The 15,779-nt window shown below is 40.8% G+C and overlaps 1 protein-coding gene across 3 annotated transcripts in view; it reads left to right on the top strand.

Moving 5' to 3' along the window:
- Positions 1 to 15,779, top strand: part of ARHGAP26 (Rho GTPase activating protein 26) — a 384,667-nt gene that overhangs the window by 108,807 nt on the left and 260,081 nt on the right. For all 3 annotated transcript variants that reach the window (XR_001594606.2, XM_016126539.2, XM_016126542.2), the window contains exons 6-9: positions 1,680 to 1,790; positions 7,133 to 7,237; positions 8,750 to 8,879; positions 11,815 to 11,915. Coding sequence is in view for 2 of the 3 variants with exons in the window: in XM_016126539.2 (XP_015982025.1) it covers positions 1,680 to 1,790; positions 7,133 to 7,237; positions 8,750 to 8,879; positions 11,815 to 11,915 (447 nt within the window). In the remaining variant the exon portion in view is untranslated. The remainder of the gene's footprint in view (positions 1 to 1,679; positions 1,791 to 7,132; positions 7,238 to 8,749; positions 8,880 to 11,814; positions 11,916 to 15,779) is intronic.

Here is a 15,779-nt window from a genome sequence, read left to right as displayed (position 1 = left end):
TCATCCTTCCTGACTGCAGGAGGTGCACTTTGCAGATTTTCAGAAAGATCCTTTTTTTCAGTTTCAGTTTCAGTGGGCAAACCCAATCAGGGAAGATATATGAGGCTATGAGGGCGATCAGGGAGGTAGATGCATCCCTCAGGGTAAGTGTACTAGATTTGCACTACGAGACAATGAAAGGCTACATGGGCCTTAGCTGGCAGGAGCCCAGGTAAAAGGTGTGTCCACCCAGTTGTCTAAACAGCCATACCTAGGGGCGGGCGTAGGGAGTGCAGCACTTTCTGAAATCCTGCCTCCCAGTAAACAGCCATCAGTGCTGGTATCAACTGCCCCTGCTCCGGGCTTAGTGTACATCCCCAGGCTTAGCCCTGCATTTTTCTTTTATTCAGCAGTTATTCAGCACATTAGCTTCTGTGTATTAACGTGTAAGTTTCCCTGGGAAGAGCTTGCTAGTAGATTTGAATGAATTCTTTTGGGCTGTGTTCATAGCATCATGTGCTTTACCACAGTGCATGATTTTCTGTTTATTTAAATGATTATTTGATTAATATCCTTTTTTCTTGACTATGCCGTGAGTTCCATGAAGGAAGTTTCTTTTTGCTCACAATGCTTGAATAAGTGAATGATTTGCCAAGTCCTCAAGATGCCCTGGTAGCAATACCGTGGTTGGTGTGATGGAAGGGAAGATTTGTCCCAAGTTTTTGGCAGGAACCTTGACAAAGGAACGCTGGAAGACGTAGTCCTCTGGGGGTTTGGTTTGTCTTTGTAAAGTATGTTATAGAATCACCCCTTCATTTCTAAAGAAAAAAGTGTTTTGTTTTCTATCAGTGGGATATTAATTTTTATTAAGAATTCACTTTTGTCATTGAAACATGCTTTCAATGTAATAATATGCTTTGAAAGAATGAGTTGGCACGGCTATGTTATGGAAAGGTTGAGAGCACACACAAGCACATACGCATTTTCTCCCCTGGGTTCTGGAACTTAGGTCAGTGTTTTAATTGTATCCATGTTGGTTCTTTCCAGGACACACACCTGCACAGAGGAAGTGAGGTTCACAAGGAACAATGTAATTACTCTGCTTGTGGTAAACTGACAGTTCGTCCATGACACAAAGAAAGTATTTGGGACTCATAAAAATGTCCTTTTCTGAGGTCTCCTGTCTTCTAACAGTTGTTTTGTTCATTAGGGAGGATAGGTTGGAGATGGCCCTGCAGGTTTTCTTTTTAACTGGAGCTCAGATCCTCCCACTTTCTATAATGGAGGCAGTACTGCCTAATGGTTTAAGGATGATCAAGGGCCTTGGAGGCCGAGCGACCAGGATAGAAGTTGTAGCTCTGTCCTGTACCAGCTGCCTCGTGTTCCTTAATGTTAGCAGATTTCATTTTCCTCCTATAAATTAGAGGTAAAGATAATAATATCTTTTTTTTTAGGAATTTAATGAGGACTAAATATTTAAAATTAATGAAGTTTGAATAGGGTAATGTATATATAGCTATGGGCATGGTGCCTAGCTCAAAGTTAAGTGTTTGGCCAACCATTATCATTACTCTTATTTCTATTTCATGTTGTTTGATTTGCTTTTAAAAGCCATCTCCAGAGATTTTTCTGGCCTGCTTGCTGAAAGCTCTCTTTGGGTAGTGACTTGATTTTTCTCTGAAATTCTGTCTTATTTGTAGGCAGACAGCCAAGTGGACCTGGTCCGGCAGCATTTCTATGAAGTGTCCCTGGAGTATGTCTTCAAGGTGCAGGAAGTCCAAGAGAGAAAGATGTTTGAGTTCGTGGAACCTGTAAGTAGATGCTCTGTCTTTTATTATTTATGTTTTAATGATGTCTTTACTTTCATCCCCACCCCTCCTTCCTACTACCTAGATGACAGAATGCTCTGAGTTGTTAATGACAAGGTTGACTAGCCCTGATGGTGTGCCTTCTGCTCAGTAACAGGGCTTTGTCAGTCTGGCTACCTTAGATCTTTTTCTGTAGCCATTCCTGTATGACTGTAGTGAGGGAGATGGTACATTCAGGTACATTCAGCAGTAGTTGCTTCCTTTAGCCATCCTGTATTGTCCTGTTTGTCTTGCAGGTAGAAGTAAAAGTGGAGCGGACTTTTCATCTTGCCAATCAGTAGTGATTATACTAACTTACCTCTCCTCCTCCAGCTTTTTCCTTCCTTTAAATAATGCAGTGGTAACCCAAGGAAATAGGGGGATGGACATGATACCTTTCTTTTTTTGCCTCCAGAGTTCAAAGCCCTTCCTCACACCATTCATGCTTTAAAAGATGCTATATAAAGCGATTTCTCAGTATAGGTTTGTTGTAACAAAGCAGCATGGAGAGTTTGCTGAGTGGACCATGATAGGCAGAGGTGTTCTGGGGGTGTGAAAGCTTGGAGTATGGGAGTAAGTTTGGCTTAAGCTTAGGCCACCTCCAGGTAGTTGTGGTTTCATGCAGACGTGGTACTACCCCACCTTGCTGTGGCACTAGATTCAGAATCTGAAGCAGGAAGACTTCATGGAAACACCAGAGAGCATACGGGCCTCAGTTTAAAACTCTTACAGACCTTGCATTTTCAGCCAAATGCAGCATCTGATTTAGATCCAAGATGAGGGTCTCTGTACAAATAAGATTCTTATCTACCTAGATTTAAGAAAGTGATTTTCTTAAGCAAATAAGAATAAAACTATAAGAAACTGAAAGAATATGGCCACCCTTTTTTAGTAAAGAGTGGGTTTTATACCTTATTTCTAATTTATAATTTTTGGGATGCTTTTTAGGCATGCAGACTTGCTAGTAGTTTTATCAAGAGTCTAGTTGGCTTCGAAATTTGACACTTACATCTTTTACTCTATTGGAATTATGATCTTAGAATTCTACTCTCAGCTACCTTAACTGGCAAATTTTTAAAAGCTCTTAATCACCTCAGTCTTTTAATCTGAAATTAGAAACTTTAGAGCCAACTTTCTGTCTGCCAGGAGTCTCTGACACAGTAGGGTCTGCAAGGTGAGAGAAGCCATCTGTCAGAGGAGGCAAGCTTAGGGCACAGAGGTGTTAAAAGCCAGCCTTCAGTTTCTGATAATGCCTTTAGCATTTTTACTTGTTTCTACTAGAATTTCTAGGGAAAAGAACAATGTGATTCTAATAAGCCCATCCCTATATTTTTGAGCTGAGTTTTTTTGTTAACCGTTTTGCTCTCTCAGGTGTTCCTAATGAATCAGGTATTGTATCTGTTAATTGCTTCTGTGTAACAAGTAACCACAAAAACCTCATATGAACAATAGACATTTATTTCTTACACATCTTTGGGGTTTAGACAATCTAGGCTGGGCTCAGCTGGATGAATCTGGTGATCTAAGTGGGCTTTTCTCCTCCTTTTCCTTTTTTGTCCTTCCCCTTTCTTGAAAAAAAAAAAAGGAAATCTATAAGGATTTATCCTATTTCCTGGCATTGTATCGTAATGTATTGGTATTTTGAGTTTTTTGAGAGGAAGTACAGCATCATTGCTAAGGCTCTAGAGCCAGACTGCCTAGTTTTAAATTGCAGCTCAGCCATTTTCTAGCTGTGTGTTTTTGGGAAAACTGATTATTTCTCTGAGCCTTAGTTTCTTCATCTGCAAAATGGGTAAATAATACTACCTACCATATAAATGTTATGAAGATTAACTGAGTTTATTCATGTAAGATGCTTAGAACAGAGCTAACCTAATTAGCTTCCAATTATTATATATTTATTATACAACTGCTAATTAGCACTCAGTTATTTTTTTATTCTGAGATGGAGGAATATAATAACTTTGGCTGCCAAGGGTCTCCTTAAAGAGGAGTCAAGTGCCAATATTAACAGGGCCCATCTGTTTTAATATAAACAGTCTTGGTACATCTAAAAGCTTTTATTTACTGAATACCATAGAAAATGCTGAAGATCCAGCTGCTGTGTCTGAGGAGCTCACAGCTTCATTGGGGAAGCATGGGGTATATAGTAGAGAGGTAGTCAAGGTAGCGAGCAGTTCGGTGCCAGGTTGGACAGGATGGATGGTATACAAGGGCCAGAGGGATTTAAAGAGTGTAAAACCATTGTGGTTTGCAGATGTTTTTGAGGTCATAAAGTAAGGCAACCAGAAAGCTAATGAAAAAAATTTCTAGTCTCTTCTTAGAATAAAGAGAAAGTGACAAGAACTTTTCCAAAGTTAAGTGAATTGATTGAGAGGCTGGATGTAGGATTTAGATGTTTAACCTTTTCTGCAGAAGTTTTTGTTTCCTAACACACCAGCCTATAGGCAAGTCAGTGGCTCCAGGCGCTGTGGATACAGAGAAGAGGTTCATCAATGAATGAATCAATGGTTCAGTGGTTCTCAATGGTCAAAGTCTTAGAAATACAAATACTCAGGCTCTATCTCAGACCCAGAATCTGGGGGTGGGGCTCAATAGTCTGCACTTTAGTAAGCCCCTAGATTGTACAAAAAAAGACTGTGAAGTAATCATTGGTATTGTTGAGGTTGCGTTCAAATTTAAGACCCACGGAGCCAATTGAGATTAATTATGAGCCTTTATTAGCCAGCCAGCAACTGACTCTCCCCACTAGAGAATCGTCCTCTAGCCTCTAGAAGGAATAGCTTAAAAAGCCTCAAAACCCCCTCTAGCAAGCAAGCAGGTTTACAGAAGCAGAGGGTGGTCATTAACATATCTTTACACAGGATAACTACACCCTTAACATTAGCATATTTTTGCACAGAATATCTCCTAGAACTACACCCTGTTTAACATTAAACAAGGGAAGCAGAAGTTGACCATTTGAAAATTTTCCACCCTTAACAATATTAGCTGAAAGTGTGTCCTGTATGTAGAGTACTACTAATAAGTACTTTACCTATAGTACATCATCCGATCCTTATATCTCAGAAGGAAGGTACTGTTTTTATGTCTATTTTCAGCTAAAGAAAATGGAAGCACATTTATTTACTTCTCCAAGGTCACATCTAGTAAATAGCAAAACTCGAATGGTCTGGCTCTTAACCTCTGTCAAACAGCATTTGATTTTTACAGATATAAAGGAAACCAGCAAGAAATATATTGAACTGAGTTGCTGAGTTACCTGGGGTGGGTATTGGTGGGTATTCATATATTAAGTTGATTGCAGTCAAGGAAATCTTCCAGCCACTCAAGGAACCTCCATGCCCCCTGACTACGTTCAGTTGTTTCATAGAAAATAACTTCATGTACCAGGATGCTATTGACCTTCAGAAAAAGAAGTAAAATTTTAGTGTTGTAAGGAAGAAAAATCAGACTTCTTGGGTCCAACCCATATAATTTTTGAGCCCCGGAAACCTTTATTTTCTTGTTGAGGTACTAAATGTTCTGGAGATTTGGATTGCAGATAATGACATACTGACTTCATGAAGGTGAGGCCCTGTTCTGTCTGTTCTCTGAGTTTTCATAATTGAAGGTTACCTAATGCTACAGAGAACACATTCTCACATTTGTCAGGCATTGCATCCTCTGAGTTTCACCTGCTGAGTGTTCTCTGGTGCCGTTCCTTCCTGTCCTTTCTCATTGCTTCTGCCCCATTGCAGGTCTTCGTTCTTTCCCTTTGGCCTGCTGCATTCTGTGCTGGGCACCACCCCCTTCTCCAGCCTGGCCTGGACTCTGCCACCACAGTGTAACTTCTAACACATTAGTCTGCTTATATCTCTGTTGCTGAGCAGCTCCTGCTGACACTCCTGTGCTAGGCCCATTTCATAGATGATCTCAGTCTTTACCAGAACCCAGTACAGCAGTGGGTAGCATTATTATCCTCCTGCAAAAGATGAGTTAAAGGCAGTAACATGGCTTATCAAGCCCAGCTTTCCATCACTACTGTTTGTCCTTCCTTTTGTTGCATGAATGAATACTTCTTGATAGCTACGTTAGTTTGCTAGGGCTGTTATAACAAAGTACCATAAAAATCTTAGAGCAACAGCAATTTCTTGTCTCATAGTTTTAGAGGCCGGAAGTCCAAGATCAATGTGTCAGCAGGGCCATGCTCCCTCTGAAACCTGTAGGGAAGTTATCCTTCTTTTCTTTTTCCCAGCTTCTGGTGGTTTGCTGGCAGTATTGGCATTCATTGCCTTGTAGATGCATCACAGCTGTCCCTCGTCTTCACATGGCTGTCCTCCCTCTGTGTGTTTCTCTGTGCCCTTTTTCAGATTGAGATTTGGAACTAAGGCAAGATATGTAGAGCTGGGGATGGGGCCAGGGCAGCATAACAATAGTGAGGTTTGCATATAGGTTCTGAGAGGAAAGACTGCAGGAACGTTTATTTAGCTTGGAGAATGGAAGGCTGGCAGGGGCCCAGGACAGGAACATTAATAGTTTTTAAGTATATGAAGGCATGTTGTAAGAATTTTGATGAACAGATGTTTTCACTCTTCACTAAAGACAAGACTAAACAATGAACAGGCTTACCTTTAGCCTGAGGCAATTTAAATGAGAATTTAGGGAAACCATCATAACTGAAAATGTGGGAACATGGGAATATTTTAATAAAGGAATCTGTAGCGTTTTCTTTTGCAGTATAGGGAAAGCACAGAAACACACTTGAGCTGAAGCCGGACCTGGATGATTTTCTCTGGTTTCACTTTGCTTGTTAGACTGCAGACTCAGGACACACCAGCTTCCTTTTCTCTCTTCCTTGTTGGTTATTAATATAACCACACCATTCTAGATGACAATCTGATATTACAAATTCTAGAAGGAGACTAAGTTGGAGTCTTGACTTTAATTTCTGATTAAATGATTTTCTTAGGAGGCAGTGAAGTTCACAGGATCAGAGCTTAGGTGTTGGCGTTAAGGAAATCTGGTTTCAAAACGTGATTGCTAGTTACTGTGTGTTTTGGAGCAAGTTACTTGACCACTCTGAATCTGCTTCCTCATTATCAAAGTGATGATAACAGTATTATTTACCTCAGGTCGTTATGAGTGTTCAGTGAGATAGGGCATATAAAGTTCCAGTGCCTGGCATACAAATAGTGCTTAGTGAGTGATAGCCATTATCATTACTTTATTGTAGACTTTCAGACTATACTTGGGTGCTCATGTACAGCTACAAATTACCTGTTTCACCTGCTTATGTGAACTCTGCCTTTCTACCTTCATTATAGCTACTGGCATTCTTGCAAGGACTCTTCACTTTCTATCACCATGGTTATGAACTGGCCAAGGATTTCGGCGACTTCAAGACGCAGCTGACCATTAGCATACAGAACGTGAGTAGGCAAAAGGACAGACTTCCTTTCACTGGTTAAGGAAAGGAAAAAACAAAATATGGATCTGGTCGAGCAGAGCTCACGTATCTGGGTCGGAATGCAGGTGAGGAGAATGGGTCTTGCCTGAGTTCGAAGGGTAGTTGGGGGCAGACATTTCTAGGATGCCTGGTAGTCCCAGGTCCTCTCCTCCATTATTTTAAAACACTTATTTATGTTTTCGGAAGTGCTGCTGCTGATTTTGTTTTAAATCTGTAGCACCAGGGTCAGGATTTCCTTTGGCAGTGGAAGTCCCACCCAGCCCAGCCCCGCCCCGCCCAGCCCTCCTTCTGTGCATCTTAGCTGCCTAGCCACATGAGACCTTAGAGTATGTGTTCAGGGGATGGGGGTGGGGCACACATGCTGGCCTCCAGCTCAAAGGATGTGCTCTTGTTCAGCTGTTAGTAAGGTTGACAGGAAATCCAGGTCAGTGTGGTTTACTCCTAATCTCCTTTCCCAAATTTTAAACAGCATGACCTTTCGGTGCTCAGAATCTTGCCTAGGGCTCTTTGATTAGTGGTTAGTAGGGCTTGAGCCCCCTTCTTCGTTGTATGACTGGACCATGTTAGTCCACATCTTGTCTTCGTCTCTAGATGATCCTGTGTAGAAAAGAAACCAAGTGCATCCATGTAGGTGATCTTGCATAGCTTTTAGAAGCCTGCAATTTGCCCTGACGTGGTTCTCTATGTCTTCTGAGAGAACAGGAAGTTGAAGAGTTTCAGAAAATGTTTCTCAAAACATGTTCCCGTTTTGCCGGCTTCCTTAGAAGGCCAGCTCTGAAGTGGAGATTTAAACATAGCGGGTTTACAGGGAGCAGTGTTGGAAGAAACACCTGTGAGAGAATAAGGCCCATGCAGAAGTTGAGCTGTGATACAGTTTTAACAGAGGCCTCGGTCATTGCCATGGGCTCCCTGAAGTATAGATGTCCTTCAGAGTGGCCAGAATAGAAGCGAGGGGGGCAGGCTTTGACTCCTTCGACTTTTGTCCCTAGACTAGTTATTGGGTGGGTACAGGCTGCCCTAGGGAAGGAGTAATTCTCAGTGAAGCAGCTGCCTTTGGAGGAGGGCACCATCTGAGCCGTCACAGGCAATACTCCCTGTTGCTGGAGAAATGAGCCCATCTGTCTGGAGGGAGGGCAGGGTCATGTACCTTCCTGTAGACCATCTGACTCAGAATCCCTTGGGATGTTTGTTTCAATGCACATTTCTGTGTCCAAAGGTACTCAGTCCATCTTTAGGGATGAGGCCTGGGCATTTGCATTTTCTCCAAGTTCCTCAGGTGATTTTCATGGTCTCTTGTATAAGACATTAGGGCAAAGTATACCTCTTGAATATTTGCCTAATTCTTAGATGGCTGATTGTAGAACTAAATTATCTGATTTTAGATGTAACGATTCTATTGGTTGAGGTTCTGAATTGTTAGAGGTGGGAATAGGGTTTTATTTCTTTGATTTGAATAAAATTCTTTTCATCCTAGACAAGAAATCGCTTTGAAGGCACCAGGTCAGAAGTGGAATCACTGATGAAAAAGATGAAGGAGAATCCCCTTGAGCACAAGACTATCAGTCCCTACACCATGGAAGGTTACCTCTACGTTCAGGAGAAACGTGAGTGCCAGGACCACCAGCAGCTTGGGCTGCGCTCATGCCTTCTACCCAGAAGGTAGAGGGCGTATCCACCACCTTCTAGGCCAGTAGTGCCTGGCCCAGAGCTGCGTTGTGTAAATATAGGCTTTGGTGAATAGAGTAATTTTATAGTACAGTTTCCTAAGGAAAGGTGATGTCCACAAGTCTCATTTACCACCGAGGGACATATTGTTTTCTTTGTAACTAGGAATTTCCTTGGGAATCTGGAATGCATTGACCTCTGTGGTGGTTCTTTTCTTCCTCATGTCACTCTACTCTGGAGGCACCTGTACCTTTAGTTTAGCTTTAAATACCATATTCTTGGTATAGTGGCCTCAGAAAGATCTTACTTACTAGACCTAATGTCTACCAACAGTTACATCCTTTGGTGGACTTAATATTTAATGATTTCGTTTTTATTTGAGACTTGTTTTAGCAAGGCCCAAACATTCGTGACTTAGGCCCTTTCTTTTTTCTTTTCAATTCCTGTCATTCCAACACTTAAATTTTATGAAAAGTAGAAACAAAAGCTCACTCTCAGAGCCAGGAAGAAGATTCATTGCTCTGCTGATATGATGTCAAAGAAAGAAATTCCCTGTGCTGGTTACCCGGAGTTTTCAGTGATGGTTCTCAAATTCATGCACTAGGTCTGGGAGAGGCTTTGTATTGGACTGTGCTATGAGGGTAGCACTTCCAGGCTTAATCCATGCATGCAGTGCCAGGGAGAAAAGGAAGTGAATTTTTTTTTTTTTTCTACAGCAAATAGCTCTTCTCCAAGCCTCCCATTCCTGCTTCTTGACTGCACACATTACTCCTCCCTGATTTTTGCTGGTTTTGTGCTCTTTCATGTCCTTCTATTGATTTTGGTTAGGCAGATGTCTTCACTCCTGGAAGCTTCCCAAAGGAAAGGAATTAGAACACTTGGTTTCAGTGTTTATTTTTTTTAGTGATTACTCAAAAATTTGCTTGGGCTTAAAATTGTTCTCTGGTGAAAGTATATTTTCAAAAAATGAGGATATAAAAAAAAATGTAACAGTAGTTACCATATCCAGGAAATTTAGCATTGATAAAATATTTAGTCTAAATGGCATTCCATATCCAAATTGTATCAGTTGTCCCAATAATATCCTTACAGAGCATTTTGTTTTCCTTCGGTGCAGGATCTCATGCTGCGTTGAGTTGTCATGACTTTAGTTTCTCTTATATGGAACATGTCCTCAGCTTTTGTCTTTCATGACTTTGACATTTTTGAAGATTAAATGCCAGTTCTTTTATATAATTCTCCTCAGTGTGGGTTCATCTAGTATTTCCTCAAGATTAGATTCCAGTTATACATCCTTAGTCAAATCCTATGTAAGTAACATCGTCTTATCCTCTGGTTACCACATCTGGAGGCATAGGATGGCTATTTGCCCTTCAATGGTGATGTTAATTTTGATCACCCAGTCAAGGTACTATCTAGTTTCTCCCTTGTATAGTTACTATTTCCCCCTCATAACTAATTAGTAATCAGAGACACATTATGACCACATAAATATCCTTCTTCCCATCAAACTTTGCCACCCATAGACTTAACATTCATTGACAATCCTGCCTAAACTGATCTTTACTATGATGGTTGCAAGATGGTGATTTCTCAACTCCGCCACTCTCTTCACGTTTGCAAGTTGCCATTTAGTGTAATGTAAGGAAGCCACCTCCCTTCTCCTCTTCTTCTCTCCCTTCCACCCTCCCTTCTTGTCTCATTTTCTATCCATCCATCCATCCAACCATCTTTCTGTCATCAGTATGGACTTACTGATTCCATTTTATTCATAGGGTAAATTCATTACTGTCCTTATTTGTTTTGATGCTCAAATTGTCCAAGATCCAGCACTTTTGGAATTTTTGAGTTGTGCTACCACTGGAATTTTTTCTCTAAGCCACAAACATCATTAGAATGGTTGGTATTTTCATTTGTCTTTGATGTTCCAATGTAGACACTTACTGTATTGCTTTAAGTTTACTAACTGACATCCAACACTTCCAATGGGCAGTCATACCCTGAAAAATGATTATTAAATGTCTGCTAAATCTCTTTTCATGTTATTATTATTATTTTTTTTACCATTTCTGCTATGCGATCTTTGTAAGCATCTAAGACTAATATTGACCGAGGTCCTTGCAGGCTAATAATGCCAATGATACCTTCTTCCTCTAATAGTACTTTGTTGTTTGAAATAAAGTAATTGGCCAATTGCTGGGTAAAAACAGAGACTTTATCAGAATTTGACCATAGGGCATCTCCCTATTTCCTAAGGGATAATTTTGAGTCACAAACTCCTTAGATTACATTTGAGCATTTACAGTTACTTCCATTCTATGTCTCTGGTGTCTCTGAGTTTTTCTTGTCTGCTTTCCAGATTTTCTTGAGTTATGCTAAAATAAAAATCAGGGGCTTAGAAGTAGGTCAGAGTCCCTGTATGTCTGTGCACATAGTCACAGAGCAGCTCTGTTGGAAGCATGAAGTCATCGCGCCAGATGGAAATGGTGACAAGCATTTTGAGGAGCCTTTCTGTGTTCTTTCCTCAATCATCTTACTCCTGTCAGGGGAGAGAAAGAAAACTTCAGATGGAGATTGATGATGGGAAAGTGAATTAATTTCCCCAGGGAACCTCTACTTCCCTTATATTTTAAGACCCGTTAGATGTAGAATTTAGTGGGAAACAGTCCTTGGTCCCTGGGGAAAGCTTTGGTTCCATTGCATTTCCAGCCTGTGGGATCAGATTTCTGTCTATTCTGGTCTAGCTGGCGTGGAGAATATATTGACCCTAGAAACAGTTTAAGGGTAGATGAGCATTGTGGGTTAATGGGTTGTGTGTTTTTCTGGCATGCAGTGAACATGTATAGATGTTTTATGGGAAATATTACCTTGCAGGTCACTTTGGAACTTCTTGGGTGAAGCACTACTGTACATATCAGCGGGATTCCAAACAAATCACCATGGTACCATTTGACCAAAAGTCAGGAGGAAAGGGGGTGAGTTCATTTTTTAAATTTCATGCTCGATTTGCTTGGCTAATGCATGTATAAAAAAACACCTTCAGTGTTTCACTGTAATTGTCTTAATTTTTATATAATAGTTCCAGGAGGCATAGTACCCTAAAAAGTAACTAAAACAAGATGATTATTCTTAGTTCTAAGTTATATTAGGAATTGCAACTAAGAAAGATTCTTGTATTTAACATATATGCAATATTAAGTGTGTTGAATGTGATTAGATGCTAGAAATTCTTGAATGTCCTCATCTTGTGAAACTGATTCAAGTCACTCTCACTTATCACCTACCGGGATGCCAGTTGACAGTAAGTGCTCCAGTTATTTATTTCTGTGGAATGGATCACTCAAAAACTTAGCAATTTGTAAAACAATACCAGTCATTGTAGTGTTTCTCACAGTTTTAGTGGGTTAGGAATTTGGTGAGCATCTGGATGAGTAGTTTGGGCTCAGGGTTTCTCATGTGGCTCCAATCAGATGATGACCAAAGCTGGAACAGTGAGGGTCTGCAGCAGCTCAAGACTGGTCAGACATAGCTCTCTTTTTCCTGATAGCCTCCTCTCCCCTTCTCTTCCCTTTTCCATCTTTCTCTGTCTAGTCTCAGGGCCCATCTGTCTGGTCTCCCTCTGCGGGCTAGCTTGGGCTTCCTCACAGCATGATGGCCTCGGGGCAGCTCTGGGTTTCCAGAGTGAGTATTCCAGCAACAAAAGTAGACACTGCATTGCCTTTTAAATGACCTAGCCTTAAGTCTTGTTACCTTATTTTTTGCCCTATCTATTCATTGAAACAGTCACAAAAGCCCACCCAAGCCGACCCAGTTTAAATGGGAAATGGTGCAGACCCTGTCTCTTGGTAGGAGTAGTATCAGGGTCTTATTGTATGAAGAGTGTGTGGGATAGAGATATTCTTGCGGCCATCTCTGGAGGAGTCAGTTAGACTGTATCAGGTTCTGGGGTCTCTGGTGCTGGGAGCTCCTTGCTGTGCTCCAGGGGTTCTCCTCTGGTTGTGCTTACTGCAGTCAGAATGCATTCCTTTCTAGGTGGTCTGTATTTTCTCTCTGGCAGCTCTTAATATCTTCTTAGTTTTTCTTTTGGTGTTCTACATTATGATGGTACTATGTGCGGATTTTTTTTTTTTTTTCCCAATCTTGGGAATTTTTAGTCTTTCTGGGCTTGAGGGTTGGTGTCTTTCAGTAACTGTGGAAAATTCCCAGTGATTATCACTTTGAATTTTGCCCCTCTACATTTTTCTCTATTATCTCCTGCTGGAGATATTTAAATATTTTCAGTGAAAATATTTATATTTTTCATCTCTTTGAATCTATGGACTCCATTCTAGCTTTAGTTCTAGCTTTTGTTTAAGTAATTTTTTCAGCTGTGTCTAATCTGTTGACAAATTAGTCCTTTATAACTATTCCAACCTTGGTCTTCTCTGTGGCTCATTTTTGTGCAACCTGTTGAATTTACACATGTGTGTGCATTACAGTGTAGAGGCTAGGAACACTGGCTTTGAAATTGGACTGCCCGAGTCAGTAATGTTCAATGCTGTTGTCATTGCTATTAGCTCCTCCGCCATGCTGCCCCCTTGCACTCTACCACTTTTAATTTTCCTGCATCGGTTTCTTTTACTTATACCACAACACAGGAGTTTATCAGCATCTCTATTCCTTCCCTGTATCAAGCAAAAAAAGCCAAAGCCTTTTTAGTGTTTCTTGTTAGGGGTGGGGTTGACTCATAAATCCCAGGAAAACAGATGTGAAAACATCAAAACAGAGGAATTACAGATTTAGAAAGAATATTAAAAATCTGTGTTAATAGGTATCCTCTGGTATTCATGAAATGAAAATAGAGTTCAGCCTGTCTTCCTTGGGTCGAGTCATAGTCCTTTTCCAACCCTTAGTCCTAGAAGTCAGCTTCACTGATTTATTCTCTCACACAGTCTTTATTTTGGGGCTTTTTATCTTGAGCTTTCCTAAATCTTTCAGGAAGAACTCTCTTGTGTTTTCTCTATTCCTTTCTTATCGCAATCAAAAGTGAAGGATTGAGACCAGTTAGAGGGATGTTTGAGGCTTCCTAGGCCTTACTGAGCTAATAGTAAACACCTCATCGAGTTAAGAAGTTTATATGGTTTAGTGTATATAAACTTCCTGAAACAGAACCTGAGCACTTAATATTATATTAATCAATTTTCCTAATAATAATTCCTTATATTTATATGACATTTTATATTTTTCTAAGTCTTTTTATTGTCCTATATTATCTTGTTTGTTAGATCGAGTTATCCTCCTTTACAAAAGAGGAAATTGAGATTCAGACAGAGAACATGATATCTAAGACCATACAACTAATGAGTTATAGAGCCAGTACTCAAACCTTGATTCTGGAGTCTGCAGCTCCTGATTCTGAAGCCTATAAAAATACTAATATATAATATATAATAATTTATTGTAAGTTGTATGTATTTTTATATTGATAAGGGGGTGGCTCCATAGTGTAGTGGTTAGTACGTCTACTTTACACGCAGAAGATCCTGGGTTCACGCCCCAGGTGGAGCTACGGACCACACCCCAGGTGTGCCATGGACCATACCCAGGCGCACCAGGCCCCCTGGGTGCACGCAGTGAGTGCATGGGAGAAGATGCCCCGCCTTCAGAGATCCAGTTCTTAAAAAGGAGATGGCAACATCCATAGGTCAGGGGTGAAAGTGGGAGGCAGGGGAATTATAGAGGGGAAAAAGAAAAAAAAAATAGCATATGACACATATGTAAATAAATAGCATTCCATGGGATGACTCTGTTTCCTCAGCTTTAGGGTGAAGGAAATACGAAGATTAACTGTCTAGAGGTGATGTTTTCTCAATTTATAAAGGAAAATCAAGTGTCTTTGTAGATGTATTTGTACAAAACTCTCTTAGGAGCCAGAGGCAGGCTAAACGTGGATAATAGGGTGTTTATTCTTCCTAACATGCTTTTGCTCCAACCTTTCTCTCCCTTCACTGTTCTTTTCATTTGGATTATGCCCCTTTCAATGTACCCACTTTTCTCTTCGCTTCCGGCCAGGAGATGTGAGCAGATTTGCTTCCTCGTCCTAGAGACCAGACCATGTGTGTAGTGAAAGAGACTCTCCTTTATTCTACTGTCTGAGAGGACGCAGGTCTCTGCAGGAGGTCTAAAGCAACCCAAAGCTGACCCTGTCCCTGCCCTTGCTTGAAACTTTTCATTAATTTCCCACTGCCCTCAGGATACAGACCACAGTCTTCAGAATCTAGCCCCTGCCTCCCTCAAACCCTTTCTCATTCCACTTTTCCTATTGCTCTGAGATTCCAGCCACTGAGATTCCAGCCACGCCGGCTTCCCTTTAGTTCCTTCAGGGCTCCATGGGCCCTGACCACAGGGCTTCTCCACCTGCTGTTCTCCATCTCCGATCCTGTGCTCCTGGTCTTACTCTTGTGAATTCTTCAAGTTCTAGCCCAAGAACACTTTGTTGACCTTCCTAATCAGGTCAAATCCCCTTAATTTAGGCTTTTGCAATACAACCTACCTGTTTTTCTGTAGTGTTTGTTACAGTTATGACTTTTCATTTATTTGTTTAACTGATTATTATCTGCACCTACTACTTTTTTAAACCATTGGTTATTGAACAGATTATAGATTTTTTCCGAATATGGTGTAGTCATCCTTGGAACAGAATCTTCTTTTTCTGCTTATATTTGACAATCTTACATGGATTCCGTGTTTCTTCTCATTTCTCAGGGACACCTCCCTGTAAACTTTCAAAGCAGAAGCTGATCCATGGCCATTCAATCTGAATATAGTTAGACATTACATGGTCAGAATCCCGTGTGTTT

Source organism: Rousettus aegyptiacus, unplaced genomic scaffold (genome assembly GCF_014176215.1).
Source record: "Rousettus aegyptiacus isolate mRouAeg1 unplaced genomic scaffold, mRouAeg1.p scaffold_m13_p_7, whole genome shotgun sequence".
NCBI classification, from domain to species: domain Eukaryota; kingdom Metazoa; phylum Chordata; class Mammalia; order Chiroptera; family Pteropodidae; genus Rousettus; species Rousettus aegyptiacus.
Note: the sequence above shows the minus strand (reverse complement) of the source record. Positions and strands in the feature narration are given on the sequence as shown.